Source organism: Salvelinus alpinus, chromosome 17, assembly GCF_045679555.1.
Source record: "Salvelinus alpinus chromosome 17, SLU_Salpinus.1, whole genome shotgun sequence".
NCBI lineage: Eukaryota > Metazoa > Chordata > Actinopteri > Salmoniformes > Salmonidae > Salvelinus > Salvelinus alpinus.
Window position 1 is genome coordinate 7,577,526 of NC_092102.1, and position 14,281 is coordinate 7,591,806.

Below are 14,281 nucleotides of genomic sequence, written 5' to 3' on the forward strand. Positions count from 1 at the left end.
TTTAACATTAATTAATGCAAGTTAGTGCTAATTTGACCATGAGAGCGCATCTTTGAGGAGCATTTGATAGTCTTCCATATTGGCATTACAAGAGTTTTTTTGTTTTTGTAAGAACATAAACTCAGCAAAAAAAGAAACGTCCTCTCACTGTCAACTGCGTTTATTTTCAACAATCGTAACGTGTAAATATTTGTATGAACATAACAAGATTCAACAACTGAGACATAAAATGTAACTAACAGAAATAATGTGTCCCTGAACAAAAAAGGGGGGGGGGGGTCAAAAGTAACAGTTTGTATCTGGTGTGGTCACCAGCTGCATTAAGTACTGCAGTGCATCTCCTCCTCATGGACTGCACCAGATTTTCCAGTTCTTGCTGTGAGATGTTACCCCACTCTTCCACCAAGGCACCTGCAAGTTCCCGGACGTAACCTCGGTGTATCTCTCATTCCTTCGACGATTAACGCAAATTTGACCATCACCCCTGATGAGACAAAACCGCGACTCGTCAGTGAGCACTTTTTGCCAGTCCTGTCTGGTCCAGCGACGGTGGGTTTGTGCCCATAGGCGACGTTGTTGCCAGTGATGTCTGGTGAGGACCTGCCTTACAACAGGCCTATAAGCCTTCAATCCAGCCTCTCGCGGACAGTCTGAGCACTGATGGAGGGATTGTGCGTTCATGGTGTAACTCGGGCAGTTGTTGCCATCCTGTACCTGTCTCGCAGGTGTGATGTTCAGATGTACCGATCCTCTGCAGGTGTTGTTACACGTGGTCTGCCACTGCGAGGACGATCAGCTGTCCGTCCTGTCTCCCTGTAGCGTTGTCTTAGGTGTCTCAGAGTTCGGATATTGCAATTTATTTGCCCTGGCCCCACCTGCAGTCCCCATGCCTCCTTCCAACATGCCTAAGGCACGTTCACGCAGATGAACAGGGACCCTGGGCATCTTTGGTGTTTTTCAGAGTCAGTAGAAAGGCCTCTTTAGTGTCCTAAGTTTTCATAACTGTGACCTTAATTGCCTACCGTCTGTAAGCTGTTAGTGTCTTAACGACCGTTCCACAGGTGCATGTTCACTAATTGTTTGTGGTTAATTGAACAAGCAATGGGAAACAGTGTTTAAACCCTTTACAATGAAGATCTGTGAAGTTATTTGGATCTTTATGAATTATCTTTGACAGACAGGGTCCTGAAAAAGGGACATTTATTTTTTGCTGAGTTTAGTATATGGATTGATTTTAATGTAGCTTGTAGCTTAATTAATTTAATGTAATTAAATGTAGCTTAATTAATTTGATTAATATTATGGTGTTTATATTCAAGAAAGGTTTCCGTTAGGATGGAATGGAAAATATGGCGCTGTACAACGTGACGGTCGGGAGTAGGCTACAGCATAAGAGGATTGGAAGATTCAAATTAATATCTAATGGCATAACATTTCCACACTCTAATTGCAGTGTAACCAATACCCAAACAGAGATTCAGTGAAAATAAAAATCTCATTGATTTATCAAGACCAGTCCCCATGCTTGTCTCAGAGCAGCGCGAAACGGTGCTAAAATAGTTGTAGGTTATTGGTTCTTCAATATGCTTTTTAAATAAATAAACACCACTTTTAACATCACATTACACTTTTAACAGCACATTACTTAACACTAGTGAGACCCATTACGCCTACGGTAGGCCTACAGTTTATCTAAAAATATTTTTTTCAATGACGTGACTCTCCACCATTAATTACATTTAGAGGATTGGAGGATTCTAAATTAATATCTAAGGGGAATTCTTCGTTAGGATTGTTAGAATATCTGAAAATGTCGAAGGGGCTTTCATAGAATTCGAAATTAACAATAATAATAATAATAATGATCGCTTTGTTTTAAAAGTAACAATATTTTGGAGATGATTTTGTTTTCATTTAACCGAGAGTGAGCAAGAAAAAGGCCATTCTTGAACATGGGGTGAGACATTCTCACTAATTTGTAAATAAAGCCAGTTTGTTATTTAGAATTATTTATTTCTGGAGAAACCAAAAGCCACCTCCTGGTGGTGGCCAGCACAGGTATCGAACCAGCGTCTGTAGCAATGCAGTTTGCACTGTGATGCAGTGTCTTAGACCGCTGTGCCACTCGGGAGGCCCCATTCACAATGTTTTTAATGCTGATCAATTGCAATGCACTAAGTATTAAAATACAGAGAGGTGTTGGTAAAGGTATATTGTCCTGCTAATAGTCATAATGGGCTATTATAATACTCTACATGGTGTCCAGGTCAGGATAACCAAAACATTTCTTTATTAAAGACTATCAGAAAGAATGTTGGAACTTATTTTATGGGATCCAAAGCAATGAATGAGTGAGTCACTCAGCTTTATGTAGGGGCTGAGGCTATATGACAGTGCCATCAACTTGATTATATATATATATATATATATATATATATATATATATATATATACATGTATATATATAATAAAAAGGGGGAATCCAGCAACCAGTTCACAATGGGTAATCGTACAGGTATTTCTCCCGCTTCTCACACTCTCCATAATATGCATTTCCCTCTCGGTCCTCTCCCTCTTTGTGCATCCCGCTTCCTCTTTTATCCCCAAGCACTCAATGGCTTAACGACACACCGGCTTGCCTCGTTATGGCAGGACGTCCATATAAGGCTTGGGGGTGGAGCCAGCGGGCAGCAAAATATATTCCTCCCTCACCTCTCCCTGCCGTCTGCCACAATACGTAACTACTAATTGTAACTAATTGATGTGCATCATTTCATATTTAGTAGGGAGCACAATCCAGACCATTGCCGATAGAAATGAGGTGTATAGAAGATACCCTATTTTGCATCACATGGAATCGAGAGCAACCAGAGCCATTCTACATTTAATTTATATCTGCTCCATTCTGAACGTTACACCTCAACAGAACACAGGTCTTTTTTTACACCAGACAACAGTCTGTTTGCAAAGAAAACAGAGCTGAGTAAAACAAAAATGTCAGTTCAAAAAGTAGGCAATGACGGAAGTCGAAATGGGAAGCGGGCTTTAAGTGCGCTAAGTGCCAGGGGAAAGGACAGTGTTCAGACAGGGGCTCTGACAAGAACAAGAGAGGGGTAACATACACCGAGGAGAAAATAAAAGGAAAACATAGATGAATTAATAGAGTGTGGCAGCACCAGAGGAGTAAAAAAAAAGAGTGGAAGCCACTTTATTTATACCTACAAGGGGCTGTGCCCAGGGACATGTCAGATACTGTGGATAAAGTCATGAAATTCACTAGCTCTTAAAATGGAGCTAAAACATAAAGGCCATTGGAACGTCAAAGAGAAGAGGGAACAAATAGGGGAATCATATTGAAATGATTTCAGCAGTCAGCTTTCATTCTTTCGTTTTAAGTAATCTTTCATTCTACATCTGTTTCCGTCTATCCATACTGATTCATACTTTCCAAACCTATCCTTCTTTCCTCCTTAACACACAATATTCCTCTGCTCTCTGTGCTCATTCAAGCATACTTTTTTATATATATAATGAAATAATTAGTTACTCCTTATACAACTGGGGGGGGATCAATACATTACAATCAATTACATCCTGTATGAAAAACCAAAGGGAAATCCAGGTTTTTTTTCCTTGCTTTGAGCACTGGGCTCGTTTGAAGTCTGTCTCCTCCAATTTTGAGCAGGGGATATCAAAATAACTTTGGGCATTAAGAACTTAGGCATGCTGGTTTGCGTAGTCACCGACATTATAACACATTTTACAAGATGCCGTTATCAACACTTCGGTATTTTAGTTGGTCAGATTAATTGATCGATGGCTGAAATTCAAACGGAATGCTTTTCAATGCATAGGCTTGTCAAACTAGGGCTGGTTTTGCGGACCAAGATGAAGTCAACTGCTGGACAACAACAAAAAACATACTCAATGGAGATTCTTCATTGAAAGTGCTTTTTAGTCCAGGGTCCAGAAAATGGGTCCTTAGAGTCTACAATCATTTTATGTTGGCTAACAACTTGGAGGGAGAGGGAACAGTTGGCAGAAAGCCATCAGGGCAGCAGGATAATTTCTGCTTGAAAAATCTAGCTTTAATGATCCTAACTGCCTGTGTATATTGGTTCCTCACTTCCCTGAGAAGTTGCATATCACGGGGGCTATTCGATGCTAATGCAGAACACCACAGGATGTTTTTGTGCTGGTCAAGGGCAGTCAAGTCTGTAGAGAACCAAGGGCTATATCTGTTCCTGGTTCAACATTTTTGGAATGGGGCATGCTTATTTAAGGTCATGAAGACACTTTTAAAGAATAACCAGGTATCCTCTACTGATGGGAAGAGGTCAATATCCTTCCAGGATACCCGGGCCAGGTCGATTAGAAAGGCCTGCTCGCTGAAGTGTTTTAGGGAGCGTTTGATAGTGATGAGGGGTGGTTGTTTGACCTCAGACACATTTCGGATGCAGGCAATGAGGTTTAGAAAAATATTAAAAATATATATACATGGGACACGACAACACGAAGGACAAAGACGTCTGACTGCTACGCCATCTTGTATGTATTTGGGACGTCTTCTACTGTGGTTCGCTAAAATATCCAAACGATTATGATGACATCCTCAATTCAAATATTATGGCCACATTATACCAAAGACCACGGTTAAAACATTTGGGAAACAAGCTCATGTTATTAGCGTAGCCTGTTATCGTCTGGACTAGTTGAAATATCTTCACATCTAGAAAACGTAACTGTCAATTTATTATTTTATTTATTACAGAGGGCAGAAAAAATGCATCCCATCCAAATCGTCCTCTGGAATAACAGACATTCTGGGGCAATAAATAGGCTACACAACCAACTAGTCCCGTGCGAATAGGGCTATAGCCTTAATAATATCTCCGGCATGATTTTGGCATTTCTTGCAGTAAAATGATACACCAAATGTAGGCAAAATTTGGACTTGGGAATAGGAGAAATATGATTTATTTATTTATGCATGCACATTCACACACTCCCTTTCTCTATGTCTCTCACTTATTGTATCATAATTGTGTATCAACGTTATTTACAACCCAATGATAACAGCACAGTTACAGATCCACATTATTCAAAATCCATGTAAATTCCCCTTTCTCCATTCCTGTTACAATGCTAATGGCAGTTGCATGTTTCAATATGTACTCCATACATGACTCTGTAAGGCTACGTCTTACCGTGACTGTCTTGATGTGGCCACTGCCTTTGGTACAGGTCCAACCAGAGCGGTTGAAGAGGAGGCCGCACATCTCTCCCTCCAAGCAGGGTGCCATCTCACACCACTGTCTACTCCTTACGATACGCACTGAGGAGACAGAGAGAAGGGAGAGAGAGAGAGAGAGGGTGGGACCAAAAGTTAGAACCAAGCTCGATTGATCTACTGTATATCAACCTTTAAAGTCACACTTTAGTGCATTTTAACAGTAATAAAAACCAGAGAGCAAGGAGAGTATGGGAGAGCGAAGAGAGAGAGATGACAGACATCTAGATAGAGGAAGAGAGAGGAGAGAGCGAGAGAGAGTGAAAGAAGTATTTCACAATCAGGGGTTCTTGATTAGATCCTTTGAATGTCATCAGTCTAGACGTAATGTAATGATGGCCACTCTTGTGCTCTCTGTATAATCTGTCCGGAAAACAATGAATTAGCATTAGTCTTTGTTGACGCTAATTAACACTGATTGTTCCTCACACTGGGTGTGTGTGTTCACGTCTGCTCAAAGATTAATCGGTCCTCTCAGGACCTGGCATGACCTATTGTTCCTTTCGGTTTACCAAAAGGTCCTTCTGACTTTATGATGGTGGGCAAATTGAAAGAGAGGAACTACAGTGGCATATGTCCCCAAATAGAGTGAATGAGCTTGTGTCCCTAGTGATTGTGACATGATGTCAGTAAAGGATAACCCCTTGTCCATGTTTTCAATAATTGGGTGTGTCAGGTTGGCCCTTTGAGCTGGATACTGCTGTCCTGTACAGATCTGTCATTCCATGGGACTTAGCATGCCAGTATGCACACCAGCACGCACACACACAGAATAACGGCGGACTGAACACCAACTGTTTTCCAATATCATATTAGAAATGGAAAAGGGTAAAAAAGGGATTCAAAGACCACATAGACTTAGCTTTAATGAAAAAAGCATTCAAAATTCCCTTTAGCTTACTGCTCAATTCCTTCATCTGCTGAAAAAAGCCCAGCTATCCAGCCCGACACTCCAATTTCCCTCTGCGAATTGGATTGTCAGCACGATCCATCAGACATAACAAAGCATAGATTGATCAGTCATTCATAAATGTAGATGTGAGTATATTATGTGACAGCCAAATCCAACTGCTGAAGGGCTAAAAAAATAGAGCTGAGTTTTCAAAGTGTGCATCAGAGGGACCAACAGAGCGCTATAGCAAAGCCTGGCTGGAAGACGGACTGATTTAGCTGGGTCGTGTCCAATAGGAAAAAAACGTTATTAAACAGAGTGAAACAGGGTGGTGCTACGGTCATTTTCTTTTTCCATTTAAAACGTTTTTGAACGTTGTCCTACTGAATATCACCTGGGGTAAAGTAATCACATGGGGAGAGCTGTGACACCTGTCATCACGGCCCCCCACCCAGACTGCATTTAACTGTCATAAATGCCATTATAGAGGCAGTAGGTGACATCAGAGGTCACCTTGTTGGAGAAGTGGGTGCTCAAGATGAATGTTTCAAGTTTTAATGTCACAGGCACAGGTACAGTGAGGTGGGGGGGGCAGGAGAAAATCACAGAAAGAGAATCTGAATAACCATCAAACCATGAAGTCCTCTACATTTCCATTTTACCTCCACAATTACATTTACAGGCAAAGTTCCCAAACCCACTACGGTAACACAAGTAATGGTCAATTGCATGTGTGCTGTGGTGGGTATATCCTTTCGACAGCACCACCCTTCACCTCAACTCTACGCTGTAATTCCATTAAGAGATGTAATGACAGAAAGCATTCCCGTTCTCCACAGTGGCAGCCAGTGAGCAACAGGTCCCTCTTTAATGGACTGACTATTAACGGAGCACGAGTTCCGCGGCAGGCAGCCAGTAGGGGTGTAACAGTACATGTATTTGTACCGAACTGTCCAGTACAGGGACTTTGGTTCAGTCTGCACTGTCAACCTGAAGGAATAAATTAAACAAATATTTAACAGATAAACACTACGTTGTAGGCCTATGCCTTTTGAGTAAAACAGCTGAATTTATAGCCAGATTTTTTTCAGGCTATTCTGGTAAAACAACTAGATCTTATGCGCCCATTCAAATCTTGATTACTGCAATTCAACCTCTTGGCTTCTTGAATGGAGACCAAGTTCTTATGGTCCGTCCAAATCACGAAAGGATGAGGTGCCCCCTCCAACCAGTGTCTCCACCCCTCAAGAGCCCACTTAACTGCCAAGACCTCTCGGTTGCCTACATCATAGTTGTGTTCCGCTGGCGAGAACCGCTTGGAGAGAAAGGCATAGTTTCTTGTCCTCCTCGTTCCGCTGTGAAAGGACCGCCTGTGCTTCGCCATCCGAGGTGTCCACCTCTACCACGAAGGGACGGGTAGGATCAGGATGGACGAGGATGGGTCCGGAGGTGAAACGTCCCTTGAGCTCCCCAAACGCCCTGTCAGCCTTGGGGGTCCAGCAAAAACGTGTCTGGGACTGGCGGGTTGCGACCGTTGGCACCAAAGTTGCGTATAAAACACCTGTAAAAATTGCCAAACCCGAGGAATAGCTGAACTTGTTTGAGTGAGGCTGGACGGGGCCAGTCTGTGACCGCCTCACCTTTACAGGGTCCATTTGGATGCCTGCGGTAGACATAATGTGGCCCAGGAAAGAAACTTTGGATACATGGAACTCACACTTCTCTATCTTGATGTATAGTTGATTCTGCAGGAGGACTTGGTGGACGTGCAGGATGTGTTCCGAAAGGATCTTGGAGAAGATTAGGATGTCGCCGAGGTAAACAAAGACGAACCGATTCAACATATCCCTAAGCGTGTCATTGACCAATGCTTGGAAGACTGCCTGTGAGTTCGATAATCCGAATGGCATGACTAAATACTCATAGTGGCCACTAGGAGTGTTAAAGGCAGTCTTCCATTCATCCATCTCCCTCCCTGATTCTCACCAGATTGTAAGCGTTGCGGAGGTCCAGTTTGGTGAAGAATTGGGCCCCATAGGCCAACTCCAATGTGGTGGACATCAGGGGAAGGGGGTAACGATCCTTAATCATAATCCTGTTCAGCCCTCTGTAATCGATGCAGGAACGCAGAACTCCATTCTCCTTTCCCACGAAGAAGAAGCCTGCAGCAGCTGGGGATGTAGACGATCGAATGAAACCTGCCTCCAGCGACTCCCGGATGTAATTGTCCATGACTGTTGCTTCAGGGGTCGAGAGGGAGTACAGACGGCCCCGGGGAGGGGTAGAGCCGGGTAGGAGTTTTATAGCGCAGTCATATGGATGAGGAGGGATGGTGGTGGATTACCTCTTACTGAAGGCCTCCCGGAGGTCGAATTCCTCGGGAGGGAGAGGGGAAAAGTCTTGGTCTTCAATGGATGCAGGGGAACGCAGCGAGGCTGTTGGTGGGGGTCTTAGGCATCTAGTCTGACAGTTCTTACCCCAGTCTAGTAGGTGTCCCGTGGACCAGGAGAATAGTGGGTTATGTAGCACTAGCCAGGGGTACCCTAGGATAAGGGGGTTCTCGGGAGCAGTAATCAACAGAAAACTAAGAGTCTCAGAGTGGTTCACCCTAAACTGCAGTGGAATGGGCTTGGTCTGATATTCCACCTGGCCGGAGCCGATGGGACGTCCATGGAGGGCTTGAATCTACAGAGGGATGGGTGATTTCACGCAGGGGATTTGTATTTATCTGGCGAAGTCTTGGTCATTGAAATTATCCGCGTCCCCTCGATGGCCTCGATAACGGCATTTTCGACAGTTAAATGCAACAAAACATTATTTATAAAAAGCAATCTATTAATATGGTTTTTGAACTCTATCATTTGTTTACAAGCATGATAGCTGTACTTTTAGTTTATGGTTGACACAGCTTGTTGGCCATTAGCCAATCAGCATTTCCCAACGAGTTCAAATCACATGAACGCAACCGACTGGTATTTAAGACTTCACAACTGGTAAATTCCCACCTCCCACAGTGTTACAAATGCAGCATCAGAGTGGAAATGTGTGAGGCCCAACATAGCAATCTGGTCACAACAGACAATGCATGGAACATTGTGAATGCTGAACATTGGCATTTAATTTTCCCTCCGTACTGAAACCGAACCGTGACCCCAAAACCGCAATACATACCAAACCGTGGGTTTGGTGAACCATTACAACTCTAGCAGCCAATAACAATCAACTTCCTTATTCTATAATCATAGTTCTCTCTTAGTTAATTAGCATTGCCGGAGCCAGTTACAGTATTACAAAGACCGTGTGGTACCAGATACGCCAGGTATGTCCTGTTGTTTATGTACTGCAGAGCAATGCGGACTGGGGCAGGGGGGTGCTAAAGTGTGGTTGATCTCCATGTAAGATGACCATGGAGAGATGCAGCTAGGGTTGCAAAATTACCGATTTTTCCAGAAATCCCAGTTGGAAGATTCCTAGAATCAGGAGGGAATAAGCATGAAATCCAAAATCCTCCAATGAGGGTTTCTGGAAAATATGTGGATTTTACCTGAATTTTATAACACTAGATAGCGCCTTAACCGCAATTGTTGACACTCACCGTCGACGCAGGCTGGCCTGGCCTTCGTGGTGCCAGCGATCTGGCCTCTCCTGCAGGCACAGCGGGCAGTCTGACGGGCGATGGTGCATCTTGGCACGCTGCTGTCTCTGTTGAGCATCACAATCTCACAGGTGCCCACAGCCAACTGGCCTGCAGAGACAACAAAAGGGGGAGAGTCCATTACATTGTCTGTCTTCAATGGCATCCTACATTCCTTATGCAGTGCACTACTTTTGACCATTGAATTGAATAAGATGCCATTTCAGACACCGTCTGTGTTACATTACAGTCATTCAGCAGAAGCTCTCATCTAGACCTGCATTCAAATAGTATTTGTTTTCTTTCTAAATACTTCAGCTGCGCATGATTGAGCTGCCCGGCACAGTGGAATCAATGGAATAGTCGCTTGCTCAATTTTAGGTCATAGGTGCTTCTTTATGTCTTTGCCAGAAATGAAATATTAAGATGAACAAGGTTGCTCCATGAAGGTTAACTTTCAGCTCTACTTCCTGGCTTGAGGCATTATTTCACCTCATCCCACAATGCAGTTCAAACAGGGGTGAAAATAAGACAGTAAGGTCCAGTAAGTCATCCCAGAAAAATAAATAGTGGGGGTATGCGGTACCGGTAAAACTTTAATACTATTACTATACCAAAGATGGTTAATTTCGTTCAAAAGAGAGCAAAAAGCTCTGATGACGGCCAAGAGGCCAAAACGTAAGCTTGAATAAAAAAGTGATACTAGCAAGAGCAGGTAAAAAAAAAATCTACGTATATAAATTGTTACCATGCACCTGCAACAAGATAGCTCAGGTGCGCGAGTGTAATTTTTTTTGTTGAAATGTTGAACGTAAAACACACACACACCAACATAAGATGTACCAATATCATGTAAAAAAATATATATTACAAACAAGAAACTAATACACTTCCAATGGTAAGATGAAGGAGTCAGGTGCAGAGAGCAGGGAGTTCCCAGCAAGTGGAATTTATTATTTCAACCAGGAATAATCAAATGAGAAGGCTACGCCACACAACAAAGGGCGCGTCAAAATACAGTCCAACATATAAAGGACAGAATCCACTATCTAAATCATCACCACCAAAAAACAGAATAACAAGCCCGCACAAAACCCAGCGGGCTTACTTCCCTTAAATAACCAACCCACAAAACTAAACTCAAAACAGGTGCACCCAATCAGCCCAAACTAACAGAAACAAAAGGAAAAGAAATCGATGGCAGCTAGTAGGCCGGTGACGACGAGCGCCGAGCGCCGCCCGAACAGGAAGAGGCACCATCTTCGGCGGGACTCGAGGACGACCCGGAGGGCGAGGCGCAGGACAATCCGGGTGGCGACGGTGGAAATCAACCAAGAGGGAAGGATCTAAAATGTCCCTCCCCGGTACCCAGCACCTCTCCTCCGGGCCGTACCCCTCCCAGTCAACGAGGTACTGCAGGCCCCTCACCCGGCGTCTCGAGTCCAGAATCGCTCGTACTGTGCACGCCGGGGACCCCTCGATTTCCAGAGGGGGCGGAGGAACCTCCGGCACCTCACCTTCCTGAAGGGGACCAGCTACCACCGGCCTGAGGAGAGACACATGAAACGAGGGGTTAATACGATAGTAAGAAGGGAGTTGCAATCTATAACACACCTCGTTTATCCTCCTCAGGACTTTAAATGGCCCCACACACTGCGGCCCCAGCTTCCGGCAGGGCAGGCGGAGGGGCAGGTTTCGGGTCGAGAGCCAGACCCTGTCCCCTGGTGCGAACACAGGGGCCTCACTGCGGTGGCGGTCAGCGCTCTTCTTCTGCCGTTCACTGGCCTTCCTGAGAGAGTCCTGGACTGCCCGCCAGGTCTCCCTAGAGCGCTGTACCCACTCCTCCACCGCAGGAGCTTCGGTCTGGCTCTGATGCCACGGAGCCAGGACCGGCTGGTACCCCAGTACGCATTCAAATGGCGACATGTCAGTAGAGGAGTGGCGGAGCGAGTTCTGGGCCAACTCTGCCCACGGGACGTACCTCGCCCATTCTCCTGGCCGGTCCTGGCAATACGACCTCAGAAACCTACCCACCTCCTGGTTTACTCTTTCCACCTGCCCATTACTTTCGGGGTGATACCCAGAGGTAAGGCTGACCGAGACCCCCAGACGCTCCATAAACGCCCTCCACACCCGGGACGTGAACTGGGGACCTCGATCAGATACGATGTCCTCCGGCACCCCGTAGTGCCGGAAGACGTGGGTAAATAGAGCCTCCGCAGTCTGTAGGGCCGTAGGGAGACCAGGCAATGGAAGGAGACGACAGGACTTAGAAAACCGATCCACAACGACCAGAACGGTAGTGTTCCCCTGTGAAGGGGGAAGATCAGTCAGAAAATCTACCGATAGATGAGACCATGGCAGTTGTGGAACCGGGAGGGGTTGTAACTTCCCTCTCGGCAGGTGCCTAGGAGCCTTACTCTGTGCGCATACCGAGCAGGAAGAGACATAGGATCTCACGTCCTTAGCCAAGGTGGGCCACCAGTATTTCCCCCTAAGACCCCGCACTGTCCTCTCAATCCCCGGATGACCCGAAGACGGTAGTGTATGAGCCCACCGAATCAATCGATCACGAACACCAAGCGGTACGTACCTCCGGCCAGTCGGACACTGGGACGGCACAGGTTCCTCCCTTAACACCCGCTCGATGTCCGCGTCCACCTCCCATACCACCGGGGCCACCAGACAAGAGGCTGGAAGGATGGGAGTCGGATCGATGGGCCGGTCATCCGTGTCATAAAGACGAGACAGCGCGTCGGCCTTAGTGTTGAGGGAACCTGGTCGGTAAGAGATTGTAAATCGAAAACGAGTAAAAAACATGGCCCACCTAGCCTGACGCGGATTCAATCTCTTCGCCTCTCGGATATACTCCAGATTGCGGTGGTCAGTCCAGATGAGAAAAGGGTATTTAGCCCCCTCAAGCCAGTGTCTCCACACCTTCAGGGCTTTTACCATAGCTAGCAACTCCCGGTCCCCCACATCATAGTTCCGCTCCGCCGGACCCAGCTTCTTAGAAAAAAAAGCACAGGGACGGAGCTTCGGTGGCGTGCCCGAGCGCTGTGATAGCACGGCTCCAACACCAGCCTCGGACGCATCCACCTCCACTATGAACGCTAACGAAGGGTCCGGATGCGCCAATACGGGAGCCTCAGTAAACCTTACCTTCAACTGGTTGAAGGCTCCATCTGCCTCGGCCGACCACCGTAGACGCACCGGCCCCCCCTTCAGCAGTGAGGTAATGGGCGCCGCCACTTGACCAAAACCCCGGATAAACCTCCGGTAGTAATTGGCAAACCCTAAAAACCGCTGCACCTCCTTTACCGTGGTCGGAGTCGGCCAATTACGCACGGCGTTAACGCGGTCACACTCCATCACCAACCCCGAGGTGGAAATACGATATCCCAGGAAGGAAACGGCTGATTTGGAGAACACACATTTCTCAGCCTTGACGTATAGGTCATGCTCCAGCAGTCGCCCAAGCACCCTGCACACCAGGGAGACATGCGCGGCGCGTGTGGCAGAATAGATCAAGATGTCATCAATATATACTACCACACCCTGCCCGTGCAGGTCCCTGAGAATCTCATCTACAAAGGATTGGAAGACGGCTGGAGCATTCTTCAACCCATACGGCATGACGAGGTACTCATAGTGGCCTGATGTGGTACTAAACGCTGTTTTCCACTCGTCTCCTCCCCGAATACGCACCAGATTATACGCGCTCCTGAGGTCCAGTTTTGTGAAAAAACGCGCTCCGTGGAATGATTCCATCGCCGTAGCGATGAGAGGTAGTGGATAACTAAATCCCACTGTGATTGAATTTAGACCTCGATAATCAATGCACGGACGCAAGCCTCCCTCCTTTTTTCTCACAAAAAAGAAACTTGAGGAAGCGGGTGACATGGAGGGCCGAATGAACCCTTGTCCCAGGGCTTCCGTGACATATGTCTCCATAGCCAACGTCTCCTCCTGTAACAATGGGTACAAGTGACTCCTGGGAAGTGCAGCGTTCTCCTGGAGGTTTATCACGCAATCCCACCGTCGATGTGGTGGTAATTTGGTCGCTTTTGTCTTACTAAAAGCGATAGCCAAATCGGCATATTCTGGGGGAATGCGCACAGTGGAAACCTGGTCTGGACTCTCCACCGACGTGGCACCGATGGAAACTCCCACACACCTACCTGAACACTCGTCTGACCACCCCTGAAGAGCTCCCTGTCTCCAGGAAATGTGGGGATTGTGAATGGCTAGCCAGGGAACCCCCAACACCACTGGAAACCCAGGTGAATCAATTAGGTAAAAACTGATCTGCTCCCTATGATCCCCCTGGGTTACCATGTCCAGCGGAATCGTGGCCTCCCTGACCAGCCCTGACCCTAACGGTCGGCTATCTAGGGAGTGCACGGGAAAAGGTGGGTCTATCTGCACCAGCGGAATACCCAACTTACGGGCGAGTCCGCGATCC

The 14,281-nt window shown here is 46.1% G+C and overlaps 1 protein-coding gene across 2 annotated transcripts in view; it reads right to left on the reverse strand.

The window, feature by feature from the left end:
- The window catches only part of LOC139542051 (chemokine-like protein TAFA-5), a 53,081-nt gene that overhangs the window by 19,777 nt on the left and 19,023 nt on the right, over positions 1–14,281 (reverse strand). For both annotated transcript variants that reach the window (XM_071347043.1, XM_071347042.1), the window contains exons 2-3: positions 9,778–9,927; positions 5,208–5,335 (exon numbers count right to left, since the gene is read on the reverse strand). In XM_071347043.1, the coding sequence (XP_071203144.1) occupies positions 5,208–5,335; positions 9,778–9,927 (278 nt within the window). The remainder of the gene's footprint in view (positions 1–5,207; positions 5,336–9,777; positions 9,928–14,281) is intronic.